Source organism: Poecilia reticulata, linkage group LG1, assembly GCF_000633615.1.
Source record: "Poecilia reticulata strain Guanapo linkage group LG1, Guppy_female_1.0+MT, whole genome shotgun sequence".
NCBI classification, from domain to species: domain Eukaryota; kingdom Metazoa; phylum Chordata; class Actinopteri; order Cyprinodontiformes; family Poeciliidae; genus Poecilia; species Poecilia reticulata.
Window position 1 is genome coordinate 3,314,820 of NC_024331.1, and position 14,804 is coordinate 3,329,623.

The following is a 14,804-nucleotide window of genomic DNA, read 5'->3' on the forward strand; positions in this document are numbered from 1 at the left end:
CCTCAACTGGCTCCTCTCGACGTGGAGGAGCAGCAGCTCTACTGAGTCCCTCCCGGATGACCGAGCTTCTCACCCTATCTCTAAGGGAGAGCCCAGCCACCCTGCGGAGGAAGCCCATTTCGGCCGCTTGTATCCGTGATGTTCTTTTCAGTCATGACCCAAAGCTCATGACCATAGATGAGGGTGGGAACGTAGATCGACCGGTAAATCGAGAGCTTCGCTTTTTGACTCAGCTCTCTTTTCACCACGACGGACCGGTACAGCGCTCACTTCACGGCAGACGCTGCCCCAATCCGCCTGTTGAACCAACTACATAAGAAATAAAATAAAAATCACATTTGAATAAGCTTGTTCACGCGATAAGTAATATATAGCAATGACTGATATAAACTGTTACATGGGAAGATATATTCATAACTTAGCCATGGCGCTAACTCTCATCATCTATCAGCCAATCAGGGGAGATGTCAGCGTCTTATTCATACGTTGGAGCATCAAGTAAATTCACTACAGTAAATTCAAACATCTGACTAAATGCAGTTAATGTGTGCAATTTAGTGATTTTTAACATGAGAAGCGTCCTGAAGAAGTTCATTTCAGATGACGAGGCTTTTCAAGAACAATATTTGTGCTTGTGGCGTTATGAATGCTGTACCATTCAGGCACCGTCTTACAAAAGTAACTTTTCCTCTTCTGTCTCTCATAGATGTTGAATCAGCAGTTTTATCAGCAGACCAGTGACTCTCAGGCAAATGTGTGTTTAAATATTTTTTCTGTGTGTGTGTTTTTGTCTCCAGCTGGTCGGCGGTCAGTTTGACCTCGAAATGAACTTCATCATCCAGGAGCCAGAGAGCATTGTGTGCATGGTGGAGCTGCTGGACAAGTGTGAGCCCACGTGTCAGGCCGAGATCTGGAGCATCTTCACCGCCATTCTCAAGAAAAGCGTGCGGAACCTGCAGGCGTGCACCGAGGTGGAGCTCATCCAGCAGGTGCTGCACAGGATCTCCACCACTGACAGCATGATTGCAGGTATGGGGGAAAATGTCCTTTTATTTGTTATTGCTACATTTTCACTTTCTCTTTTTGGCACATTATCATTCAATCTGTTGAGCCTTTTTAAGATGCAAATGAACAAAAAAATACAGTTCCTTTTTTGAATAAGAAAATAAACATTATATTGCCTAAAATAGAGCAAAGGTATTCAGTTGAAACATATTTCTAACGTCAATATGTGAAAAGCTCAAGCCTTTCTGCTTGCCTTGACATTAATACAGTGTACTGCTGATCTGATTATTTTTGGTTCACCGATTAATAACTGGATAGCAAAAGGTGCTGAATAGATTCGTTTTTCTTTGTTGTTTTTGTTTTTTTTACAGAATCCAAACCAGGTGAGGCTAAAACTGCTTTTATAAGTTTCGGGCAGAATGTATTTACAGACAGATGTTTTTTTTTTCTTCATATTTTTAATTCAAAATGTATATCATTTTGTCTAGTTTTGTAATTATGGCTTTGGTTGAGTTATTCTTTCAGCAAATTGCCTTTTTGAATCTGTATTAACACTGTATTAACACTTTGTCACATGCAAGATTCCACCCTCCATCTCGCTGATGACTTAAGAGACGATGACTTCCATTGGTTTTAGCTGTCAAGTTGTCAGCATAACATGCTAAATCTTTAATGTATGGGTGATGTTTAAAAGAAAATGAGACTGGTTGTTTTGCTACTAATTATCAACACTATGTCAACTAAATAGTCAGGAAAAGTTTTAATAAAAAAAATAAATGGCGAGAGAGGGGGAAGTAGGTCAGTTATGCTAGCTCGACTATGAAAACCTGAACATGTGGATGTACTGTGGAATTTGGTGTGTTTCTGTTAAATAAAAAAATAAATGAGGCGACCCACCCACCAACTATCTGATGGATCATCAGTTGAGCAGGTGTTTGAATTAGCTAATTAACATCCACTCTGTTCAGTCACTTATTAATAATCGCAAAATACACTTCAAAACATAAAACTGTAAACAGTTTGAATGTTCTGTTCTTTGTGCGGAAAATGTTTGTGAGTTTTTTGGTGTTAAAACCTGATACATTAGTGTCGCTGCCAGTCAGTTGCTATGGCAATGAGTCTGTGTGTAACAGCTGACAGCGAGAAAAAAGTGAGTGGTTTTGAATCGTTCTTCAAAGGTTTTTCTGCATTATTTTTCTCTTTCCTGTGGCACACTGCACTAAATTAGTAATACCTCCATCTCCAGGTTTCATTTTGCTAACAGAATAGCTCTACTGGCAGCGCGGTTATAAATGACGAGTCAAAGAATCGTCTTTTTGCCCTCCAGCGTTGTGACCAGTGACCCAGATGGACACCTGCAGAACACTGGCTCAATAAAATCCAGAACCAGGCTGACTGGTTGGAGTTTAAAGTCCACCACTCTAAAGACAGCTCATTTGTGGCCAGGGAAGCACTTCCCTGTCCGGATAGTGCTGCAGGATTGTATTTATCGAGTCAATAATTCCCCAGCTCCTCTGCTAGAAGCGTGCTGCAGCTGAGATGCATATTTCACCTGAAGCAGCTAAAGACACAACCTCCCACTGAGGAGTCAGCGTAGTAAGATTTGTGGAATTCTCTAACAAACACCACGACTTATTTTTCCCCCCAGTTTGTGACCTCGTGACCTCACCCTCCAGTGCTGCACGTATTGATTGATGGTGCAGTGCTGACTGAGTTACAGTGTACAGTCTCTGTCTCAAGTGTCAGAGCAGCATTTTGCACATCTGCAGATCCAGAGGGAGTCCATTTTGTGGTCAGTGACCTCTGTCCAGCATGAGCAGCTCTGTCCTCCAGTGTCTGAGTCACATCAAGCAAGGCTGATGAGAAATGAAGTTTCCTTAAAGCATAGTTAACCATCAACCACTCACGTTTCTATTTTAACCAATTTAAGGTAAAACTAATTCCAAAACTCCTGAATAGTAGTTTGTGTCTCATCAGTTTCTGTGTTTTCATCAGGCCAGGTCTAATCCCTGTTCATTTCCAGCTGTAAACACCATCCTCTGCCTTGTGTGTGTGTGTGTGTGTGTGTGTGTGTGTGTGTGTGTGTGTGTGTGTGTGTGTGTGTGTGTGTGTGTGTGTGTGTGTGTGTGTGTTGCAGACTTGCTGGTGGACATGTTGGGTGTGCTCGCCAGCTACAGCATCACAGTAAAGGAGCTCAAGCTTTTCTTCAGTAAGCNTGTGTGTGTGTGCGTGTGTGTGTGTTGCAGACTTGCTGGTGGACATGTTGGGTGTGCTCGCCAGCTACAGCATCACAGTAAAGGAGCTCAAGCTTTTCTTCAGTAAGCTGCAAGGGGAGCAGGGCCAGTGGGTGAGTCAGAGTCCTAATGTGGTGATGTGCTCGAAATGTTTAAACGATGTTCTATAAAATCTTATCACCTTATTTATGTTAGATTGTCCATTTTCTTCCATACAAACCCTTTTGTTGTAGTTATGTTGGGAAACCAGAGCAGGTACAGTAGCTTTGTTTTTAGGCAAAATCTTTTCCTGCATAAATTACAGGATCTTACAGAAACTCAGCAAAAATGACTGCAATCTAAATGGGTTTCTGACTTACGCCAGTCTGAGTTCAGATGATTGATTTGATCAGTTCTAATCTTCAGCAGGCTCAAAGCCACTTTCTAACAACAGCAATGCATGAGTGTCTGGATCGTATGTTTGGGCCTTATTGAGAGGGACATTTATGATAAAATGCAAAAGTTGTGGAGTTGTCTTCTATTTTCTTGAGGCCTGTAATGATGCTACACTATTAACTTTTTATGGAAATAATTTAGTTTATATAAAACAAATTAGGAGCAACTTTTTGATATTATTTTATTCAGAATAAATTGTGGAGCTAATTAGAAATTAATAATAACAAATGTTGTGGTATATTCTTTTAGATATGTACTAAAGTTTTAAGCAGACTGTGTTGGATATTAGCTGTTCTGGAAAATTATTTCAGTATTATGTAATTTCTTGACACATTTTAGTAACTGTTAGCTTCAGCTGTTATAAAAATGTTGTATGTATCAAATGTGACTTAGAAGAAATTTGACTTCTTAGTTTAACGCCTTGAAATTGGGCCTGTGTCGCTTTAAGGAGCTCATTCTCTTTCTGATGCTCTGCCTTCTGGAAGTCATCACAACAATGCTCCTCCATGATGCCGTTTCCAAACATTTCTAGGAACATTGCACTGAAAAGTAGTTTCTACAATGAGCTCAGCAGACTCACAGGTCCACCATGTGTTTGCTAATTGCTGCTGCTGGCTACTCTGTAGGAGCTGAGTAAGTTAATTTGCCTCAATTATCAACTTTGCTGGTGCAAATATAAGCTTATATTACTGTTTAAAAACAATAATTAAAATTAGTTGAATGTAAACATCAGTATTTTTATCCACAAAACCAAACCCAGTTGCTACGCATACTGGTTTCCAGGACAACCATGTGGCTGTGCTGATGTTGCGTCTAGTTTTCTTGTGACAGGGATAGTAACTCACAGGCCAGTTTCTGTCCTCAGCCGCGTCACGCCGTGAAGCTTCTGTCGGTGCTGAAGTACATGGCTCACAGGAACGGTCCAGACTCCTTCTTCAGCTTCCCTGGGAAGAATGCAGCTGTAAGTACGCTCCACACACAGATGATGAAAAGGGTCTATAGCAGGAATTTAACGTTTTTATTCATTGTTGGACTCGAGGTTCTTCTCTGTCACCACCTAAAACCTCTTTGAATCCGTTTCATTTCGATTCTTCTCCAATTGATGCATTACCACAGATGCATTACTAAAGAGAAGCTTTATTCTACATGAAATGTTGTAAAGTTTGTTGAAGATGTGGCTCTGAAAGCCTGGTTTTATGTAGCAATGTTGGTTACTAAACAGTCTGTCTGACGATGGCCGCATGAGTCACATCTCATCTCTGATTGTCTGTGGAGTTTGAACAGTCCTGAATATTTCTTACCTAAACATTTCCATTAGTGTGGGGCTTTGCTCTCTTGGAGTTGCTTCCTGCCTCGTTCTTTTCCAGAGCTTAATTATGAAAACGGCTCCCAATTGGAAGAGTTTAAAAACATATCTTTCAGACTCTGAAATCTGTCGTCTAACTCGATGTGTTTATCTGACCTGCTTTAGACATTTAATGACTGAAAAACTGTTTTACATGTTTTTAGAGAGATCAAGTCGATCAGATATGAGGTTTTATCTGTGTGGAACTGTTCAATATGAATAAAAGTATTGTGCCAGGAAGGAAGTAGAAACCAGTTTCTCAATTCTCCATCTAGTTTGGCCTTTAAAACGTTTTTTCTGTGGTCGTCGCTGATTGGTTTCTGAGTGGATAAGGCCGACTTGTGTTGTGGGTTCTGGTTAGTTTGGTCAGCAGTGAGTCATGAGGACTTCCTGTGCTGGTCCTTTAAAGCTGCAGTATGTAACTTATAAAAAATATATTTTTAGATATTTGTTAAAACCGTCACCATGTTGTGATGAAAATATGAAACACAGATAATATAAAACAATCTGTGAAAGTATCGACCTCTGCCACACCCTCCCTGTGCTTCTATCGCCGTCTGAAAAAATTCACCGCTCCCTACCAAAAACAGCCAATCAGAGCCAGGAGAGTCTTAGCGCTGTCTGTCAACCTAATGTACTGGCTGCTAAGTGTGTGGCAGAGAAACGACTTACTGTTAAAAGTTAATTGTTTATCCACCGTTATCGGTGGCCATGCCAACTAGCCTTAGCATTCATGACAGGTTCTGCTACCAGGAAGGGAAGGTTCTGCTAGCAGAGAGGGAATGATTGACAACTCTAAGACCCGCCTCCTGGCTCTGATCGGTTGTTTGTAGTTAGCACTGGGACAGAGACTATTTTTAGATTTTTTTTCCCCCCTACAGATCATCTGACTGACGCATATTGTCATAACATGGTGACGGTTTCAACAAACATGTAAAAATATATTTTTTATAAAGCCACATACTGCAACTTTAAGCAAACAACTAAAAACTAATCCAGGTTTTGGAGAATTTTTGAAACATGCGTTTTCCCAAAACATCAACTTTAACCCTGACTGTATGTAAACTTATGACCTGCACTGTTAGCAAACACTGATACTCTTTTCTGCTCTTGGTTTGAGGTACATGTGGCGGCCATACTTGAACTATAACTAGAGGGATTTGATCATGTTTGTTTTTTATTTATTGTTTTTTTTGTCTCCTGCTGTTTTTACATGTATTGATAATTTGATTCCACCAGGCTATAGCTCTACCCCCCATTGCAAGATGGCCGTATCAGAATGGATTTACGTTCCACACGTGGATCCGAATGGATCCACTAAACAACATCAACGTGGATAAAGACAAGCCTTATCTATACTGGTAGGTGATGGTGACTCCCTCTCCTACAGCACTGAGTAAAACTGGCTGATGTAAACATGAGTTTTTAAAATAAATTTGTCACGTTTCCGCTAAATCTATTTTTGTAATTTCAATTTGTGCAATGGAAATGCAGCTAATGTGAGTGAGCATTTCTCCTTAGCAGAGCTGATGCGGCTCACTTCACAGCCACATCAAGGTGCTGATTAGGCGGCAGGATTATTACTCAGGTGTGCCTGAGCGCCCCGCCTAACATTATGCGTGTTTCCCGTTCATCTCGTTGCAGCTTCCGCACAAGCAAAGGCATGGGCTACTCCGCACATTTTGTGGGCGGCTGTTTGATAGTGACCTCATTGAAGTCAAAGGGCAAAGGCTTCCAGCACTGCGTGAAGTACGACTTCAAACCACAAAAGGTACGGGAGGAATCCCACTGATCAGTCTGTCATCTGCATGACTACGGTGCACCACTTTGAGACATTCAGGACAATTATGGAACTGAACTTAAAGATTGTTCGTATTTTATAAAACTGACAAGACCATTGGAAATAAGAATGAAAAAAAAAAAAAACAAATCAAAGGCCCATCTGTCATCCACAGTTGTTTTGACAAATCCTCTTGAACTTCATAAAAAATGTATGACTTCACTTCCTGTCAGATTATTCAGCTGAAATGAATGGAATTACCAGACTGCTTCCACATTGCATGAAAACTGCAATTCAATTCATTTTCTATATCGCCCATTCACAAGACATAGACCTGATCCACTTTACAAAACAAGTAATTTCAATTCGATGTCACATACCTTCTAAGCAATCCTAGTTGTCAAACATTGCATTGAGCTCTACTAATTATTGAAAGTAGTTTATGAAGTTTCTGTCTTGGGAAACCCAGCAGAGCATTGAGTCATTGACTTGCAGAACTCAGTCCTCCTGGACCAGCAGGGGGTGACGATTGCTTGCCTTGTTGTTGACTTTACAGCAATCCCTCATACCAAGCATTAACGAAGCAACAGTGGGGAGGAAAAACTCCCCTTTGACAGGAAGAAACCTCCAGTAGAGACACAAAAAGAAACAGAAGAACTGATGCAGGATTATTTGAATGAATGCTGCTCCCTCCTGCACAGACATCCGTAGAGCAGAATGTGTGTGAGGAAAAGCAGAAATAAGGAATAATCCACAAAGCTAACATTAGTTAACTCAGACTACATCTATAAAATGTCCATGGCATTACCTCAGTGGTTGAACAACTGCAAGAAGATGAGAAATAAGTAAAGTAGGTGAGGCGATACCTTGAGGGGAACGAGTTCTGATGGAAATGGGTTAATGAACTAGAGCTGTCTGCTCGTCCGCTGTGGTCAGAATGTGGGCTGAGGTGTGATGTGTTGTCGTTGCTGCAGTGGTACATGGTGACTCTGGTTCACGTCTACAATCGGTGGAAGAACAGTGAAATCAGCTGCTTTGTGAACGGAGAGCTGGCCTCCTACGGAGACATCGCCTGGTTTGTCAACACCAGCGACGTAAGTGGATCTAATGGCTTTAACCACAACAATAATGATGATATTGACGCTAATAAAGTTAGAAGAACAGCAAAATAAAATATCAACATCATATCTCGTATTTAGTGTGGACTATTTCCTTACAAAGAAGTTTGAATTGTTTGATGTTTGGATAGTCAAACGGTTCCATAGTTTGATGGGTTTTATTTTAAAGACCATTAAATTAAATGGTCTTTAATTTAATGACCATTAAATTAAATGGTCATTAATTTAATGGTCATTAAATTAATGACCATTAATTAACTCTTTAAAAAATCTGAACTCTTTTTTAAAGAGTTCAGATTTGATACATAAAACTAGAAAAACGATGAATTTGTTTTACTCTGATACATTTGAGTCTTTCTGTGCTTTCATGGACCAAAAGAGGAAACCTGCTCTTTATGTTTCATCATTTAAACAAAAAAAAGATTTCCTCCTCCATCCCTTTCCTATTCACTGATCAACACAAATTGACAGGGTTAAATTTCCCCACAGTACGGAGCGATTTGTTGCAACAAATCCAAGCGATGAAGCAATTTCACTATAATCATATTTCACCGATTATAGTAAAGTAAAAGTAACAAAATAATGAAAACTGAAATTGAGAAAACATTTTTAATAGAAAAAAATAACATTAATTAATGGGGAAAAACTATAACTTGAACTATGTCACTTTTAATGCAAGTTTGCATTAAAAGTGACATAGTTCAAATTTGCCTTAAAATTGTCGTTATTTACCGAATGACACTTCATGACAACAGCCATAAACATTCATAAACATTCATGTTCACAACAGTGTCATGCCATGTTTATGACAGTGTTATGTCAGTCTCATGCACACCCCTTCAAATGAAGTGTTACCAATAAAACTAACTGAATTAAACAAGAAGTCACAACGAAATGAAACTAAACTATAATGAAAAACCCCAAACTGTTCTGACCCTGTGTTGGACATTAGGCTCCATGTTGAGTCAGGCCTGATTATTCTCAGCCCTCCTGCTGTTGGTTCACTGATGATCAGAGTCAGATCAGCCAGCAGGGATCTGCTTGTTTAACCCTTTACCTTCTCCCTCCCTCTGCTCGTTTCCCCATTTCCCCCCCGCAGACGTTTGACAAGTGCTTCCTCGGATCATCCGAGACGGCCGACGTGAACCGTGTCTTCTGTGGACAGATGGGCGCCGTTTACCTGTTTGCAGAAGCTCTCAGTGCCGCTCAGATCCTGGCCATCTATCAGCTGGGCCCCGGCTACCAGGTTCGCATGCACTGATAACTGCAGAATACGACTGAATATGAGGAGATGAAAGAGACTCGTGGAAAAGACCCGTTGGAACCGAATCTCCCCTCATCCGACGCATTTCCCTCATTTTTTTCTTCTTTCTTGTCATGCAGGGAACGTTCAAGCACCGGGCGGAGAGCGACCTGCTGTTTGCGGAGCATCATAAGACACTGCTGTACGACGGCAAACTGGCCTCCAGCATCGCCTTCACCTACAACCCCTGTGCCACAGACGCCCAGCTCTGCCTGGAGTCCTCCCCGAAGGACAACGCCTCCATCTTTGTCCACTCTCCACACGCTCTCATGCTGCAGGTGACCAAACACTCCCTATTCAGCTGGGGTTGGAATCACAAGAAGGCCCATTGTTGAAATCGAAGCTGTTAGAACCTGTTCATATGGTTTCATTCAACACACACACACACCCAGTATTCACACACCCACACACACGCTCTGAGTAAAATATGAATGAATTTATGACCCATTTATTCAGTTTTGTGGAGATGGGGAACGTTTTTCAGCACAAGTTCTGTCAGGATGGACAACCATAATGACGACAATTCATTTTTAGCCAATAACAAATGTGTTTAAATATTTAAGTATCCAGATTAGTTGTGGACTGGTTGCATACAGAGCTGGGTAGAGAACCCAAACACTGTACACAAGCAAGAGTAGCACTACGTAAGTATATTTTTACTAAAGTAAAAGTAAAAGGTAGCTATCCAACAAATTATTCAACTAAGAATAAAAATGTTTTTTTTTTTTTTAAAAGGCATCTTGAGGACTGAGTAACTGAATAAGCTGTCAGTCATTTAATATTTACATCATCAATATATAAACTGGAAATTTATATTTTGTTGAAATTTTGGTATTTTAAGTACCAGTATGAAAGTAATTCATATAAAAACATAATTACAAAATGACATAATTAGGTAAAAGAAATGATTCCAAATCAGTTTCTGTCAATAATAAACTCACAATATTTGCTTTAAAAACTGCAGCTCTGTGTGTAGTGAATATTTGGTTAAAACAAACTTGTTTTTCAATCAGTGAAGTTACTCATGGTGGGTAGAATAGCCAGAAATGTTACTCAATAGTAATGCTACTTCAAAATAAAATGAAAAGTGGAGATGCAGAGATCAAGGTTTTAACAGCCACTTGCGATTTCCGGTTTACTTTGATGTCTGATTTCAAAGATTGTTTTGTCCAGTTAAACGTACCAAACGTTGACCCTAAAAGGAAAATAATATGCACTGGGTCTTCAGTTTTATGGTGCTTGTTATATTGGAGAAAAAAAAAAATATTTTCATGGGAATTGATCAAGGGAAACTGGAGGATTTGTTGATCAGAATTTATTGTTTTGATTTTTTTTTTTTTTTGAGGAATGAAACGCGACTCTAACCTCAACCCTACTGCCGTCAGCATTGTAATTTATGACTTTCACATGAATGCAAAAAAAAAAAAAATGTCTCGTAATGCTATGTTGTTTGTGTTGTAGGACGTGAAGGCTGTGGTGACTCACTCAGTGCAGAGTGGCATCCACTCCATCGGTGGCGTCCAGGTCCTCTTCCCTCTGTTTGCACAGCTGGATTATTGGCAGCCCTGCAGTCAGGAGCCCGACACATCTGTCTGGTAAAAACCTCACAACCTGCGTCTCCTCTCAGTTTGCTCAGCTAAACAGCTTTATGAGCAGATTGAGAGTTAATTAGTTGTTTGATTCGGTTTTGCATGTCATTACATTCTCTCTTCAGAGAAAGAACTGGTTTTACTACAACCTTCTGACTGAGAAATGAATCTTTCTAGCAGTTTTTATAGTTTGGTCTTGAGTAGGGATGCACCAATCCACTTTTTTCACTTCCGATATCTGAAGTTTATTGTCGGCTGACACGGTACTGAAAAACAGAGCGGAACTTACTAAAAATACAGATTTTTTTTTTTTTTTTTACACACAGACATAAATGTACTGACTTACAAATTTATTTGCTAACTCTGCACCAGTACAGCTTCAAAGATGTGAAAGCAACACAACTTTAATTTGTTCAGTCAATGCAATTAGGAGTGGAACAGCCAATGTGAAATGAATAATAAAGAATCTGAAAGTGACAAAAACAAAAGGTTGATGACCTTGGTGTAATGTGTAAACAATAAATGGTAACAAACCCTCTTTGAAATGGTTCAGAAAAGGCAATTAGGAATTCTAGATATGATGTAAAATAAAAATAATAAAGCATTGCTAAGAGCACAAAACATAGAACTATAGATTGGGCACCGATATCCGAACTAGAATTTTTTTCCATATCTGGACCGATTCAGATATTTATATCTGATCTGTGCATCTCCAGTCTGTCAATTGATCAAGTTTGTTTGTGTAGCACATTTTAGCAACCAGGCTGTTCAAAATGCTTTGCATTATAAAAACAAAAATGCAAAGTCATAAAAAGCACCATACAGTTAGCAATTGGTAACCCGGTATCTAACATTATATTTTGATGAGTGCCATCACCAAAGTCATCAATACACATCAAATATGTTGGTCAGTGTTTGTCTGAAATCTGTCTTCACCACACTCCAGTCCAGCCTGCCTTCAAGTCCCATAAGATTTGTGGGAAAGCTCATGATAATCTGAGTTTTCCCATCAACTCACAGATTATTGTCTCTACCTAAGCTGCTGTCTGTCTCTGTGTCTGTGTGTGTTGGCGAGTAGCTGCACGCTGCTATCCTTCATGATGGAGCTCTTGAAGAACTCCGTGGCTATGCAGGAGCAGGTTTTGGCCTGCAAGGGCTTCCTCGTCATCGGCTACACGCTGGAGAAGGTGACCTCTCTAAACGTCCGGCCCTGTCCGGATGATGTTTTCCCGTTTAGCCTAACCTTTGTAAGAAGATGCAGTTGAAGCCCAGTTACCATGTTTTCCTCCATCTCTGTGCTGCAGTCCTCCAAGGTGCATGTAACACGGCCTGTCCTGGACATTGTCCTGGCCTTCTCCAGATACCTCAGCAACCTGCAGAACGGCATCTACTTGCTCAAGCAGCTGTGCGATCACATTCTGTTCAACCCAGCCATCTGGATCCACGCCCCGGCCAAGGTAACACAACCACACCCATAAACTCCACAGCTCCTGCTTTTACAGAGCTGAGTCAACTCTGGAGATGGACTAGTCTCTGAAGTACACCAAGCTCATGAGTGTAGAGCTCAGAGCTCAAAGTTTTTCTTCTTTTATAACTTTCATATTTGTTAGTACAGGCCAAAACATCTTTTGGGGAAACATGCAGAGGCTCCTGAAAGAAGGATTATTGAGAAATTAGAAAATCATAACTTGTATCCACAAACAGACTTTTATTTTTTAGACCAGCATAAAGTAGAACCTATGTTGTATTCATTATCATTTATTTAAAGATGTCTTATTATGTAAAACGTTTTTGAGCTTGACATCATGTTATAATGTCATTCTCTCATTAAAAACATACCTGGAGCGTTACTTTGATTCTTTCATGTATGTTTGAGAAATTCTTTAATCTCCCATGGGAACCATTCAGCTGTTCATTCAGCGGGGCTAGGTGGGCCTAGCCCCGCCTTTGAGGATGCAGCTCCTCCTCTGAGCTGCAGTTTTCGAGCGTCCGCCTCACAGATCAGCCCTGCCCGTGTGCTGAACCACTGTCCGTTTTTAAATCCTGTCTGAAATATTAATTTTACTCACTGGCCTTCAACCCAACTGAGACTTGATTTGACTTAATCTTTACTGGTGTTGATTTTATCTGTTCATCTGCGTAGTTTTATTGCGCTTTGAATCGAGTTTTTCATTCATTATCGTGTGCTTAGCTTCAACACTTTTTTATACTTTTATTTATTTCTTACCGACGTTCAGCCCTTTGTTTCAGCTGCGGCTGCCGTTAAAGTGCCTTATAAATAAAGTTGATGATGAAATACATGTTTCCTGGTCTGTGCAGGTGCAGCTGATGCTCTACACCTACCTGGCGACAGAGTTCATCAGCACGGTGACCATTTATAACGCCGTCCGCAGGGTGGGCACCGTGCTGCAGGTCATGCACACCCTGAAGTACTTCTATTGGGTCGTCAACCCCCATGACCGCAGCGGAGTCGTACCCAAAGGCGCCGGTAAGACCACTTCCTGTTCTTTCCTTCTTCTTCATTGTTTTCCTGCGTTCGCTTTTAATTTGACGGTCATTGTTAAAACAGGAGAAAACGCTCTGACAGTTTGTAGAATCTCATTTAGGCGCAATAAGCAGAAATAAAGTTCCGTATCACCTCAGCTTCTCATATTATTGCACAGAACATTTCTTTAGTCATTTTACTCATTGAACTATTACTACTAATGCAGAAGTTTCTCAGTTGCTTTCAGGCTGATTCACAGAGAGGCTAAATGTCTTGGGGGTGACAAAAAAATATAAAGATTTGTTAATACGAACATATTTCAGGTTATTTTTATTCTCATTAAGGAGCTGTGGCATGTCAACACATTTTCCTGTCGCAGTGAAAAGCAGGCATTCAGAGGAACAGACCCAGTTGATGGTGTGTGTGTTTTCAGACGGTCCGCGGCCCAATCAGAAGGAGATGCTCTCTCTGCGAGCCTTTCTGCTGCTCTTCATCAAGCAGCTCATTATGAAGGTAAGCTCATTTTAACGGGGCAGCATAATATAATCATATAAATTTGATTTTTTTCAGCTTTACATCATTTTCTGAAGGTGTTGCTTCATGAAAAACATACCTGGAGTTTCCTTGATTTTTTATTTTTTTTTTATGAACGTTTGAGAAATCCTTTAATCTCCATGGTAACCATTCAGTTGAGGCCTGGCTAGATTTGCTAGTTCCTCCTCAGAGCTTCAATTGCTGAGCGTCCAAGCCTCACAGAGCAGCAGTCCTCCACTCAGCTCCTTCAGACTAGCCAGCAGCAATTAGCAAACACCTGGTGGAACTGAGCATCTGCTGAGCTGATAATAGGAACTACTTCTCAGTGAAATGCTGGTAAAAACGTTGCTAAAGGAGCCATGTTGTGATGATTTCCTAAAGGGGGAGTTTTAGAAAGAGCAGGATAAGAAAACCCCATATACTGGTTCTTGAAATTAGAATTGTATATCTTGGAAACTGTCCTAAAAAGTTAGGACAAAGTTTACAAACACAACCATTAAACAGTTTTCTGCTGGTGACTGGCAGGTTGGGTATAACTCAGGTGTGGATTTGTTTCAGGATCATGGAGTGAAGGAAGACGAGTTGCAGAGCATCCTCAACTACCTCCTTACCATGCACGAGGTGAGCAGACAAAGACTTGACCACCAGATGGCGACATGACACTGCCGCAGCCTGCAGCAGACGTTTACTGCGACTCCAGGCTCTCTTACTCAATTTTAATATTTAAAACCTGCTTGTTTTCATATCGTATCTGGATTTGTTTCACGTTAGGTTAAAAAAAAGTAAAATAAAGATTAGAAAGATGCTCAGCTTGATGTATTGGAGGAATAAAATACTGTTCAAAAAACAACTTCAATGAATCAACTCTGTTGTTGAACGTTTTGCTGCTACTGCAGGTGTGATTGCAGGTATCGGTGAGTGATCAGGCAGCTGATCTTAAATAGCTGCAGATAGATTCAGCTTCAACCTGGTTCCT

General features: G+C 40.5%; 1 protein-coding gene across 1 annotated transcript in view; it reads left to right on the plus strand.

The window, feature by feature from the left end:
* lrba (LPS-responsive vesicle trafficking, beach and anchor containing) overlaps positions 1 to 14,804 on the plus strand; it is a 233,103-nt gene that overhangs the window by 20,158 nt on the left and 198,141 nt on the right. Inside the window, exons 2-15 of the mRNA XM_008405468.2 lie at positions 798 to 1,029; positions 3,252 to 3,352; positions 4,540 to 4,635; positions 6,259 to 6,380; positions 6,664 to 6,790; positions 7,774 to 7,893; positions 9,017 to 9,163; positions 9,301 to 9,498; positions 10,682 to 10,815; positions 11,888 to 11,996; positions 12,114 to 12,266; positions 13,129 to 13,297; positions 13,728 to 13,807; positions 14,387 to 14,449. Coding sequence (XP_008403690.1) covers positions 798 to 1,029; positions 3,252 to 3,352; positions 4,540 to 4,635; positions 6,259 to 6,380; positions 6,664 to 6,790; positions 7,774 to 7,893; positions 9,017 to 9,163; positions 9,301 to 9,498; positions 10,682 to 10,815; positions 11,888 to 11,996; positions 12,114 to 12,266; positions 13,129 to 13,297; positions 13,728 to 13,807; positions 14,387 to 14,449 — 1,851 coding nt within the window. The remainder of the gene's footprint in view (positions 1 to 797; positions 1,030 to 3,251; positions 3,353 to 4,539; positions 4,636 to 6,258; positions 6,381 to 6,663; positions 6,791 to 7,773; positions 7,894 to 9,016; positions 9,164 to 9,300; positions 9,499 to 10,681; positions 10,816 to 11,887; positions 11,997 to 12,113; positions 12,267 to 13,128; positions 13,298 to 13,727; positions 13,808 to 14,386; positions 14,450 to 14,804) is intronic.